At 39.6% G+C, this 12,966-nt stretch overlaps 2 protein-coding genes across 3 annotated transcripts; one reads left to right on the top strand and one right to left on the bottom strand.

Annotated features, from left to right (window-relative positions):
• Window positions 1–8,180: 8,180 nt before the first annotated feature.
• Window positions 8,181–10,530, top strand: LOC116193108 (DNA replication complex GINS protein SLD5). 2 transcript variants are annotated; one of them, XM_031521877.1, is made up of 6 exons: window positions 8,181–8,437; window positions 8,994–9,116; window positions 9,206–9,291; window positions 9,500–9,624; window positions 10,009–10,087; window positions 10,189–10,530. In XM_031521877.1, the coding sequence occupies exons 1-6, from the start codon at window positions 8,282–8,284 to the stop codon at window positions 10,298–10,300; spliced, it is 681 nt and encodes a 226-aa protein (XP_031377737.1). In that variant the 5' UTR covers window positions 8,181–8,281; the 3' UTR covers window positions 10,301–10,530. The 2 variants fall into 2 exon arrangements, with proteins under 2 accessions (XP_031377737.1, XP_031377736.1); XM_031521876.1 differs by having other exon boundaries at window positions 10,186–10,530.
• Window positions 10,531–11,000: 470 nt separating this feature from the next.
• Window positions 11,001–11,916, bottom strand: LOC116193109 (calcium-binding protein CP1-like). Its single transcript, XM_031521878.1, has one exon. The coding sequence runs from the start codon at window positions 11,801–11,803 to the stop codon at window positions 11,300–11,302; it is 504 nt and encodes a 167-aa protein (XP_031377738.1). The 5' UTR covers window positions 11,804–11,916; the 3' UTR covers window positions 11,001–11,299.
• Window positions 11,917–12,966: the final 1,050 nt, after the last annotated feature.

Genomic DNA, 12,966 nt, shown 5'->3' with positions numbered 1-12,966 from the left:
TATTATTACCCTTATTAGTTGATTGTATCTTAGGCAACAATGTAACTTTTTCTTTTGCTTTGACATACTCGGCCTATATGTTACAGTGAGAATAGTCAATGAATTTGATGATTTTCCAGCAAACTTATTCCCGACTTTAACATACATTATGGAATTTTCCTATATATGTTCTTTCCTTTTCTATTTGGAGAAAAGAGAAAGAGAAAAGCAATATATATGGAGATATTATGAGGTGCCAGAGCTATTGTCTCCCTTTCCTGAGACACAATAAAACACTGCCCACTTAAAAGGGAGAGATATATATATATATATATCACTTTTTTTTTCAATAGATAACTAACATATATATATATATATTTATATATGTACATCTCATATATCAGAAGAAAGCCATGATATATCCTTAATGCATGTTGGTTTGGTGAAAACAATATCTTCTTTTACTGTGTTTGGGTGACTCTATGTGTGTATATGTATCTTCAATTAAGTGGCGGAGCAAAGAGAACTTGTAATTCTTGGAATTGAGTAGCAGAAGCTGAAATCCCTGGCCCTGCGTTCATTCCTTTATATATAAAATATCGATATCCAAAATAACCACAATACTGTATCTCAATAATACTCCGAGCTTCTTGCACTACAATCTTTATTTGTAGTACAAGAGTCCAAATTCAGCTGAAGCATCTCGTGATAAGACTAAGTCATCAGTGGATCATGATAAGTCAGTTAGTAAACTGAGGATACCTTATCATCTCAGCATTATTTGTCCAAAATCGAATCACTCCCCACGATGAGCTATGAGAGCTGATTATTTTCTTCTTTTGAGTGACATTTCTGAGATGTGGTGTCGGTGGTGGTGGTGTTGTTTTTCTTTTTATTATTAATGTTGGCTCATTTCCATGTTGAAGATGAATTTACGTTGAGTATGTTAATTTCACATGAAAAAAAAAGAATAAATATGAGTTTAGATGAGAATTGGGTACCATCAATTATAAGGAAATGAGCATAATCCCTTATAAGCCCAATGAAAATTAAATATGGTATCAGATCCCAAGTTAAGCTTATGCGCACCCATGCGCATATGCTCACCAACACCACGTCAAGTCCAATATGTCCGAGAACAGCCAAAAGAGCGCCTCGTGTTAGTGCCCCTCAACCGAGCACGAAAGATGAGTCCGACTCGAGGTCATTTGTTGAGGGCGGGTGTTAAAGTGTACGTAACAACGTCTAGGCAGAGACCACACATTACACGTGAGGGCGGATGTTGAGAACATTAATCTCTCATCGAAAATTAAAGGAATAATCATGGATTTATATGAGAATTAGGTACTATCACTTATAAATTAAACCTTTTAAGTTCATCCCATTGCGCTTGCGGAGGAGTATTAGAGAGAGAATCAAGGGATATCGTGTCAAAGATATCGAAAAATATCTTCTATTTATGATATTGTATAATTTTTAATATTATTCAGATTTATTGTATTCTCTCTGCTATAAATTACTTGCGTGAGCCAATTTTATCTATTCTAGAAATTATTTCACTTTACTCCAAAGAATCTTAACCACCTGGGCAAATAAATCAATTTTCCAGCTAGTCCTGCCCCCATCAGGATCGGGATAAGAATCAAGATCTTAGACTTTGATTATTCAACCTCAAAAACTAGCTAGTCGGATACATATGCTGCAGTACGTAGTACTGGTACTGTTGATTGTTATAAAAGCCCCCCAATTACAAGGGACCTTCGAATGGGACAATGAAGTCAATGAGAACTTGCCCGCGAAGTCGATCGAAGGCCGACCCCGACAACAAACAATGTGATCCTTACGAATTGAATGCAAGGGACCTTGGCATTGGCGTAGATTCCACATATTCCATGATGCGTATATGTCGATGCGTCATGGAAGGTCGTCATCAGTACTGATGCTAACCGCCTGTACCGCAAGAAAGCTTATCGCTACCCGCAAAGAAACGGCCTATCAGGTCTTCAGTAATTGGCCCAAACCGGCCTCATGACAAATCAGTTAACAACTAATAGTTCGGCCTTGTGACCGTATCTCTTGCTCGCATCTCCCCACCTTTGCCTTCGCCCTAATACATCGATCCTTTAACGGAAATATTTACGGGAATTTTTATCATGTCTCTTGTTTGAGCAGTTTTTGGGTCATTTGAATCGTCAAATTAACACCGATCTCTACTTCCTATCGGATAGTGCCGGACGGACGGCCCAGATTGCACAAGGCACCGGCTTGGGGAGTGGACAGGAGAGTTTCCTGATATTTATATTTCAAATCGCTTTCTTTGTCATTGGAGTTTGTACTTTCGAGCATAATTTTGATTAAATTAAATGTAACGCACTTGGCTAGTGGTCGAGTTTGACAAGTTCATTAGCTTCTGCCTTGTCCTCTTAGTCACGAGTCACTAGAAAGCCCACCAAAGATATCATTAGCCAGAGAAGATTGAGATTTACTCGTCCACTTATTAATAAATTAAGAATTTGCTTTTTGAAATTGACTCTTTAGTTATTTCTTGTTTGATTTGACTGGCGTGAATTGTCCAATTGGAATTCGACAACAATAGGGCATCATTAACCTAGGAAGAAAATCGAGCAGTAGAACAAGCAAAATAAAAGGTGTACGATATAAACAGTCTATCAAGATGCCTATAGTCTTCTTTGTTATATGGTTTATTATGCAAGATTCTGATCCGATGGTTCATAGGCAACGTCATCTAAAGGTGTCGTGAAATATGTGGATGATTAATTTGGTTGTGGCCCAGACGTGAATTAATTACAATATAGATTGAAAACATCTTATCGTCTTAGCAAGAAAACAATCGGTTGAAAATCAAATCAGTCCCCACAATAAGCTACAAGAGTTTATCATTGTTTCTTCATTTCTTTTTAATTAAATTCCTTAGGTATGGTGTTGGTGGCGGCGATGTTTTTCTTTCTATTGATGAGTAAGAAAATCTCGAACTTTATATTTTTCTTTAATTTTAACTTCTTTTTTTTTTCAAAGAAACATGAGAAATTGTTTTTCACCCCATCTATCATCTATTCAAATTTTTATCAACTTTGCTAACGTGACACTTAACAAATACACGATCACAACATCCTTGGATAAAGTTGCTGTCATATTTGGTTATCACCTCTTCATATTGCAAACAAACTCATCCTGGGGGCGGCGACCATGCGGGAACCCATCCCTGGGACGGAGCATGAAAGTGAATTTGAATTACGGGTCAATTTAGTGGGTGAGGACCTCGATAGTAGCCACCATCCCCGAGATGAGGCCGTTGCCAATAACAATAAGTGCCAATGAACTCATCCAAGTGCGGGTGCTGGTAACAATGGGTGAGACCCTTGCCCCCGTGATTCATCTAGAATTCAAAGCTAAGCCTTCAACCGCAAGATCGAATGTGGAATTGGATTTAGTTTTGGGTTCCATCACGGGGTTGGGAGCCTTGCATTTCAAATGCGGGCTGGATCTCGAGGATGGGCCCTCGATTACGACCGTTATCTACCCAAATGAGGTCGTTGACACTTTTTGAATTTGCATGCGACCTCGTCTCGCGGGATGATGATGAACTCTGGCAAGCCCACCATATCCGAATTCCATCCCAAAATTGGAATTAAATTTTGGCCTCGATCGGAGATGGGGCCCTCGACCGCAACCACCTCTCCATCGGAATAAGGTCGCAGGCGTCTCTTAAGGTTGCAGGTGACCTCATCCTAGAATAGGTTGACACAGTTAAGGCTCCCAGGCTCGAGATAGATGCCGTTAGGGTTGTCCATTTAATTCAAACCGAACCGAGCCAACCTCTGATCGGTTTGAATTCGGTGTGACCCGAATTATGGAAAACCTTAGATCCCGTAATTGAAATTGAATTTCGGGCTTGATCTAGGAGGTGGGGTCTCACCGGTGACCACCACATCTTGTGATGAGGTCACCGTCCCTGGATGAGGTATTGATATCTCTAACCGCCGATTAAAAACCCCTTCCTCTTAGATCAGGTCATTGGAACTTATTGACGTTCCTGGCGACCTTATTTCGAGGGATGGTGGCAGTCGGTGGAGCCCCCACCCCTAAGATTGATCCTATAATGGAATTTACTTTCAGACTCAAATCTTAAGAGAGGAGGTATCTCACATGGTCACCACCCCTAGGATGGGTGGGAAGATTGATTTCAAATTTCGGTTTTGATATGGTAAAAATGACGGCTCATGATTTTATCTGCAAAAGTATAAGAGTCAATGCTAAATTTGAAAATATAAACATTTATTTATCCATTTTCTATATTTTTTAAATTTTTGATTTTTTGATGATGTAACTTGCCATGTAAATCACCATTTGGCATCATTTGCCATGTTTGTGTATTTTTTTTTAAAAAAAATGCTAAAACTAAATAAAAAAAAGTGTAAAATTCGTGATTTTTGGATTCGTTAACCTTTGATTAATGTTGGGTCATTTTCATCTTGAAAAATAAATTTACTCATAACAATCTTTACAACCTCAGCGTAAAAAATTAATTTAGTCCTGCCCCATCAGGATTAGGATAACAGTCAAGATCTTAATGGTCCGTTTGGTTTGCAATCAAGTTTTTAATGTTGTGTTTGGTTTGTAAGTAATATTTTAAAATCAAATTTTGATTTTGAAAAAGAGTGGCATAAATGATTATGTATGGAGCCCATCATTTGGCTTTGTATAAGTTATATGATTTTGATTTTGAAAAAAATTGGTATAAATGAGACTATCCTTTGACTTTGTATGAGTTATTTTGTTTTGTTGTGGGTATAATTAAGTTAAAGTCAGGTTTTAAAATCTCACTTTGAATCCTAATTTTAACTCTATCCACTGCACAACAAAAATCAATAACACAATTATTACTTTAACTTTTTTCTTCAATTTTTTAATCATTCAATTCAATTTTTAATACTAAATTCTCTCAACTATCCATTACTTTTTTTACAATCATTACTTTCTCTCAACTATTCATTATTTTTTCATATTTTTTCTCATAATTCAACAACATAATCATTACAACTTAATTAAAATCAAAACTCAACTCTACTTAACTTTAAAACCAAATATACTATAGACTTTGATTATTCAACCTTAAGAACTAGCTAGTCAGATATATATATTGTCGACTGGTACTGTTGATCGTTAGCAGGGCCCCAATTGAACGGGATCTTCAAACGGGACAGGGAACTCAATAGAACACTTGCCTATGAAATTGATAGAAGGCCGACAACGGCAACACAATGCAAGGAACCCGCGCAATGGAGTAGATTCCACATGTTCCATGATGCGTATACGATGCGTTGTGGAAGGTTCGTTATCAGTACAGAGATGCGGACTCTCCCTTACCACATGAAAGCAAGCTTATTGATCCTTGCAAAGAAATAGCCTATAACACCTTCGGTAATTGGCTTTACACTTTATGACAAATCAGTGACAAACCGTTCGGGGCATTCAGGCTTGCACCGTACGTATCTTCTGCTCATCTCACCACCTTTGCAATCATCCCAATACATCCATCCTTTAAAAGGAATATTTACAAAATATTTTATTATGATTCTTTTCTGAACAATTTTTAGGGCTCTTTAAACCATCATATCAATATTGATTCTTACCTCTCAGTAGCAGGCGTCCAAAGCACCGTCGTAGAAAGGGACGAGAATTTCCTGATATTTTTATTCCAAGTCATTTTCTTTGTGATTGGTTTGGTACTTTCGAGCAGAAATTTAATGGAATTATAATGTAATGCACATGGCTAGTGGTTGAGTTTGACAAGTTCATTAACTTCTGCCTTGTCGACAAGCTCACGAGTCAGTAGAAAGCCTACCAAAGATATAATTAGCCTGAGAAGATTGATATTTTTCTTGTCCACTTAAAAGGAATTTGCTTTTTAACATTTGACTCTTTGTACTGAAGGATTTGTGTATCTATTTTAGAAAAAGGTTTGTTTCTAGGTTGTTGCTTTAGCCATCTTTTAATTTCATGTTCTCAGACTGGCATGAATTGTCCAATTGGAATTCGACACCAAGAGGGCATTACTTACTTAGGGATAATACATTAATAGTGTAGAAGAAGCAAATTAATAGAAGGTAAATACTTATCAAGGAGCGCATAGCGTAATAGCGCATGTTTTTGCCTAATAATCAAGAGATTTCAAGTTCGAAATTCTTAAAGAAACTAGTCGTGCTCATTTATTAGTTATTTAAAATTATATTTCATTATACTAAGCCCATATGTTTATCTTGTAACTGAAAAATAAAAAAACAATTAATCATTTTTCATAAATATATAACAATAGGGATAAAGATCATTTTAATTTTAATATGGGATTGGAGATGGACATGGCTTATAAATTCAGTAGAAGTTTAAATACTATCGATCCTAACTAAAGCAGATTCTGGCCAATTCAGTCCATTGAAGGATACATATCTCCCAAATATTTTATATGCAAGATTTTAGAATGACGGATATGCCTAGAGTAGTTTTAAAGGTGTCGTGAACTACATATGTGGTCTCTAGATGATGGGAGTGTTCAAAACTTTTGCAATATTCAATCCAAATTGTTGCAAATTATAAAATCATCCGAATCCATGGGGAAAAAGAATTCATTCCAGCATGTAAAAGTGCAGGATATGCGATTGTTGACCAAGATGCATATCAGGTACGAATATGTCGGACTGTAAAATGCCCAACTGTAACACGGTTTAAGTAGGCAATTTTTTTTTTGTTCTGATAAGTGATCATATTGAAGCAGTCTGTCTTTCGAGGCACCGAGCAGTCGCAATCTTTTCCAAACCTGTGTCTTTCAATGCACAGATTAGTCGCAAACTCTTCCAAACCTAGGCACTGCGTCTACAAGTTTTTGGGATCGAGAATCCATTGCAGGTGACCTAATGACCTTAGCCTAAAAATCTCCTCATAGGAGGAGGGAATTCTTCACATTTTCTGGTCTGTTCAATTAAACTTGAGAAGTGGGGAATAAACAGATCGATGAAGCGGATATAACAGCTCAAGGGGATTAAGTTGGATTATGAGGCGGCAGAATCAGCAAATTTTGAACAAAAGCAAAGCATGAGAATAGAGCGATCAACAACATTTCCGTAGAACCCGTGCGTCGAGCTAACAATGAGGAACTCAACTTGAGCATAGAACTTTGCATCAATTTTCTATCCCACGATTAAAAATTTTTATTTAAAAACCTAAGATGCAAATCAACGAAGTTTATACAATCCTGAATTTTTCAAAATTATGAAAAAGGGACTTCCGTATACGCTTCAGTTTTGCTGACAAGTTGACAGGGATAGACACGCAGAATGTACAGCTTTTTAAATCTGAGCCGAAAACCTATGCAAATCATTCATTGAGATTACGCAATTCCGAACTTTCCAAATCGTGAAAAAGAACTTCGCATGTGCTTCTGGTTCTCGATAAATAGAAAGGATGGTCACAAAGAACAAACAGCTTATAATATATATTACATGACATCGAAACAAATGAGTGCACTGCGAACAACAAATGTGATGCAAAATTGAAGTACTATATAAAGTTGAACTGAAGCACCAAAACAACAGTGACATTAATAATTAAGAAAAGCACACTGTCATAGTACGTTCGGTTATGCAGAATAGGTTGAGGGTCAAGCTAATGCTTTGGGAGTGTCATAGTTAATGTGCTGTTGTTATGCAGCAGCAGGCACAATAAAGAGTAAACGGACCAACATTCCGATTCCGAACACTTATTAAACTGATGGGATACGGTAAAGTCGTGACAATACTACCGCAATTCCAGGGTTGAAAGAGAAGATCGACCGACGGTCGAGCAATTAATGAAAATGATTAACTTCTCTAGAGAGCGAATGAGAACGGAGCTTACTTGTTACTTCTCGATTCCGAACACTTAATAAACTGACAGGATACGGAAAAGTTGTGACAATACTACAGCAATTCCGAGGTTGAAGGTGAAGATCGACGGACGGTCGAACAATTAATGAAAACGATTAACTTCTGTAGAGAGCGAATTGGAACCTAGCTTACTTGTTACTTCTGCAAATGCAAAGCCAACCTCCATTCCGGTCCAATTATAAGACCGAACCGGTTGAGCAACCAAATGCTTCCGGTCTACCGAAGCCCCTAATCCCCCCCTCTTTAGTCTTTACCCTAACTCAATTTTGGCGCCAAAAATTGACATCTTCCCTCTCATCTCAATCCCGTCACTTCGGTCAGAGGAAGAAGAAGAAACAGGCAGAGGAGTCCGAGAATCGAAAATGGCGTCAGGGTCGAGCGGTCCGACGGAAGATCTCGGGACGTTGACCGACGTGGAGCCGCTCAAGCGGGCGTGGAGGAACGAGAAGGCGGCTCCTGAGATCCTACGTTACGAGACCCACTTGATCTACAGAGTCTCAAAGCAGATCGAGTTACTGGTACTTCCATCTTCTACAGCTTTCTGCTGCTAAGTTCTCGGTCGCTCAATTTGTACCTGAGATTTGATAGAATCGATATCTTTTTCACACAATTTTATCAATTTGATGCATTATTGGGTAAATTTATGTCTTGGCATCTGATTGCGCTTCTTGCCTCGACCTCAAATCCCTTTGCACTGTCTGCCTTCAATCTCGGCTGCAATCCTATGGAGCTGAGCTGAGCTGAGCTTCGTGTGCTAAGTCAGTCGAGTTTTTGGCTGAATATCACTCCCTTTAAGCACCGTCATGTGCCGATTGTCGGGAACGCGTTACGGGATCGGACACTATTTCTAGCACTGTTAAATTCGCGGTCGAAAAGTCTTGACTCTGATTTCAGCCTCTAAAAGAAAAAAAATGTATCTTGAATTTCTTCGCCTTTGTTTATCGCGTAATTACCTCGGCAGATTGTAACTGATGGAATTTGTGAAAATGCGAAGCTTTGTTATGCTTTGTAGCTTTGATGTCTGTTGAGTGTCGGGTTTCCATAATCGAATGCCAATTTGGCTCGCGTTTACAGGAAGGGACAGTGGACGATTTTACTGAGGATGGTGTCGATCCCCTTATGATATCCCTCTACCAGATGGATTTGGACCGGATTCAGTTTCTGTTGAGATCATATCTTCGAATTCGTCTGCAAAAGGTAGTACACTTGATGCGGCCCCTAACTAGTGTTTCAATTTGATCTGTGTGCGAGTCAACACCTAATTTGACGCTACGAGCTTTTCGCAGATCGAAAAATACATGTTCCACCTTCTTTTGAAGAAGCAAGAATTTCATGAGAAGCTTTCTAAAGAGGAGAAAGCCTTCGTTCAAAGGTAATGATCAGTTGAAGGAAATCGATCTTCCTCCGAACTTGTCGGAATACTACTCACCAACTCTCATGAGAGAGACATTAAGCTCTGTCAAATTGGCTGCTGCTGCATTACTCTACACCGAATAACTGTGACGTGAAAATTTTGATATGTGAGACAAGCTACTCTTGTTGTAATTGTTTTAATTGGAGTTGTCAATTCTTGGTTATAGGTGCGCTGAGGATATGAAGAAACATCTTGATGAGAGCGTGCTGTCGCACTTGCCCAAAAATTACCAATCAATCCTGAAGCAATTCACGACTGTTGAAGAAGATGACGCCGAAGTCGATGACATGGGTAAAGCTGTTGACCATGCTTAATACATGTTGCTGCACATAATCCTGCAAGCTGAAATGTTTTGTTCTGTCTGTAGTTGGAAGCTTCTAGAACAGTTTGACAATGCTAGTTTAGAAAATCTAACATGATGTTGGAGCTTGTGTTTGCATCACCGCGCCCAACGTCTTCATCTAACAAGTTCAAGCTTTTGGAACGATTGGCAAGTCAATCTCTCAAGAGTTAAATGAAACCCAGTATCTCTGCGGACTTGCCATATATCTTTTCCTTCGTTCTTAGTTTGTTGAGTTCTTAAATACTTGGGGGAAATACCAGCTTAGGATCACTTGTCTGTGCTGTTTCCGAATGATGGTAATGTAACTTGTCCCCCAAATTTTTTGGTTTCAGTCCCAGAGCCCCCACTGGACACATTCGTTGTCTGTATAGCCCGAGAATACGTAGGGCCCTCCGAGTTTCAAGACAGCAGGTATTCAACCCATTCTATTATCTTGTCCTTGAACATCTGCAAGCGGTACGTGATTTCAATCTGTGTTCGTAGTATTACCCTTTCCCGTCTGTGCACAGCAGTGATAGCTTAGCGATGGATCTGCCACTAGAGATGGAGCCTGGTGACCTGTCCTTCATACCGTATAGACGAATCAAGAAGCTACTAGAGAGCAGAAAAGTCGATTTGGTATGACCACATAAAAATCTCTTGCAACGACAACTTGGTGCTAGCGTCAAGTATAAACGTTAAAATCCTACTCTGCTGCATATTCCGAGGGGTCCATTCGGTGGTCGCAAAATTGAAATAATCTTCGCTTTGTTCATTCGACGTATATGATGTTTTCCCTGATACTTTTGTCCCTGAGATAGGGTTTCTCTCAGTTTCTGTGCACCACAGGTTCATAAACAGAGCTGTTCACCGCATATTTATGTCCCTCTTCTTTTTTATTTTTTTCTTTTTCTCGATAATCAATGAATGTCCATAGATATAAAAAAACGAGTATATTTAAAAATGCCCAAAATGGTACATTATAGAGAAAGAATACAGCAGATCCTCCTAGACCACTGCTAAGAAAAATTCATGTGACTAAGTACATTGCAGAAATCCTTCCAGTTGTAGTCCGTTATTAATCATTCGAGACTAAATTCTATACGGACTCCAGTAAGAATTAGGAAGCTGAGCATAGCGTAATTTATATAGAGACGGTTATTGCTAGAGAAGTTGAGCCAAAAGGAGTTTTGGGTAGGTACTTGGCTGGGAATCCCTCACAGGTTACAACTCTTGATCTAATAAGCTAAACTAATCCCAAACAAATTCAATCCCGAGATAGCCAAACCAAGCAGCCAAGCTCATTTGATCGGTTCAAACTGGCGAATCAAATTATGTCCCTCGATTTGGTTGTATGTGCTTTATTCAAATAATGTCAATGATATTTGGTAACACTTGTACAAGAGAGATAGTGAACCTCCTGACAAAACCTTATGCAGAAGAAAAGGACTTGATAGCTATTGACGATGTTATTCGTGCGAAACAAGGTGTCCACTCATTTAGACCTGAGTTCGAGTTTACAACTAAACGAGAAAGATGAACGGTGATCTCGATGAGGGGATCCGAGAGGCATTTTTCGCAATCTATTTTTAAACAAATTACAAGAAAGTTTTGTGCCATCTTCCACTCGAGTCTGCTGATGTCTCATAGTAAAATATTATCAACAGCCAAGATCTTGAGTAGGCCGTCGAAGGAAACCCCGTTCTTCTCGTCCCCGTCGCCCAGTCTGATCATGGCCTTGATGTCCTCATCGCTTGCTTCAAGCCCAGCCCATTCCATGTAGCTCCTCAAGTCCCCATGGCTCAATCTCCCATCCCCGTCCTTGTCCATCATCCTGAACACCTCTTCCATGACACCTCCGCCGACCCTCCCTGAGCTCTTGGCTCCCCTTTGTGCAGCCTCTAGGACATGCTCGAACTCGTCGTACTCGACGAACCCATCCCGGTCTAGATCCGCCACCGAGATCATCATCCCAACAATGTCCTGGTCGGCGTCAGCGGGACTGCTCAGGAACCCGGAACAGAACGTGCTCAGGTCATCGTAGCTGATCTTCCCGTCCCGGTCAGCATCGAGGACCTCAAACGCTGGCTTGAAATTTGAGGTCGCGCCACCAGGGGTTAGGGTAAGGGTCCTAGTTGAAGGGCACATTGTGCAAGATGGCGATTGATGTACTTGTCTTAAGCTGGGGAAATTGAAACCTTACACGATGTCTGTTTGAAATTTGAATGGAAATGGAAGTGAATGGGAGCGAGAGGGGCTTTGCTATATACGTACGATTTTATAGGCGTTCAGAGCTCCGGTGGGCCCACTGATTTTGAAAGTCTCTATGCCCCAAATTATTGGGGATCGTGCTGACGTAAGTCGTGACATCGGAAGCCTCAGAAGGACGGTGGTTGTGGCTCGAACTGGTCGTAGGGCCTTACGTCATGTGGTTTTTGGTCTCTTATGTTGAAAGCGATTCGTCTGAGGTTGAGAGCTTGAGACTCGCCGACTAGCAACACCAAGCGTTTGAGCTTCGATCAAAGCTCAAATTCTTTAGCTCAGAACGCGTGGAAGGAGGGGGGGGGGAATGCTTGCGTGACGTGACTTTGATGGTACGATATGTTTATATTAGGTCGTCCTAATGTGTCGTATTAGAATGTGAAGCAACACAAACAATTTGTGAATTACTGTCGGTAATTCGATCGGCAACTTTTGTTCGGATTAATCAAGTTCTTTAGAGCATGTGCGCGCGGGAGCTTGTTAGCTATGAGGACATGTGAAAGGGAAGCGGAATGGGGATTGCTTTCGAGATGCGACTGCACCATAATAATTGGATTAGAATACGAGGCAATATACTCGATCCACAAACTAATGTATATGATTCAGTTAATAATTGGGATGATATGGAGGTCCAGTTAAACTATGCATTGGGATGACATGACTAGTCTCTCATTTATATCCATCAAAACGACCAATCATCCTCGGTTGATAAGATTCGAATGTGAAATTATATCGCAAAATGATTGTTTTTTTAAATTCTGAAAAAGAATGCCTCTGCAGGGTCAACTATTTACCTTGGAACTTATTTTATAAATCAACTATCTCATCTATATATGATATATTCGGTGAGATCACGAGGTGTTCTCAACTTATTGATTTAACTGAATAGCTTTTTGAACCATTAACTTGTCCCGGTCATAGCAGACAAAATTCATTTCTCAACTGCGTACTAAACCTTGTGGCTCAATCCAATCCACATTATATTTAATACGAGCAAACTCATTCAAACATTTGGCAAAAATTAGAGGAAAAAAAGGGAGGGGACTCAA

The sequence above is a fragment of the Punica granatum genome, chromosome 1 (genome assembly GCF_007655135.1).
Source record: "Punica granatum isolate Tunisia-2019 chromosome 1, ASM765513v2, whole genome shotgun sequence".
NCBI classification, from domain to species: Eukaryota; Viridiplantae; Streptophyta; class Magnoliopsida; order Myrtales; family Lythraceae; genus Punica; species Punica granatum.
The sequence above is the reverse complement of the archived record's forward strand: the minus strand, read 5'-3'. Positions and strand labels throughout refer to the sequence as shown.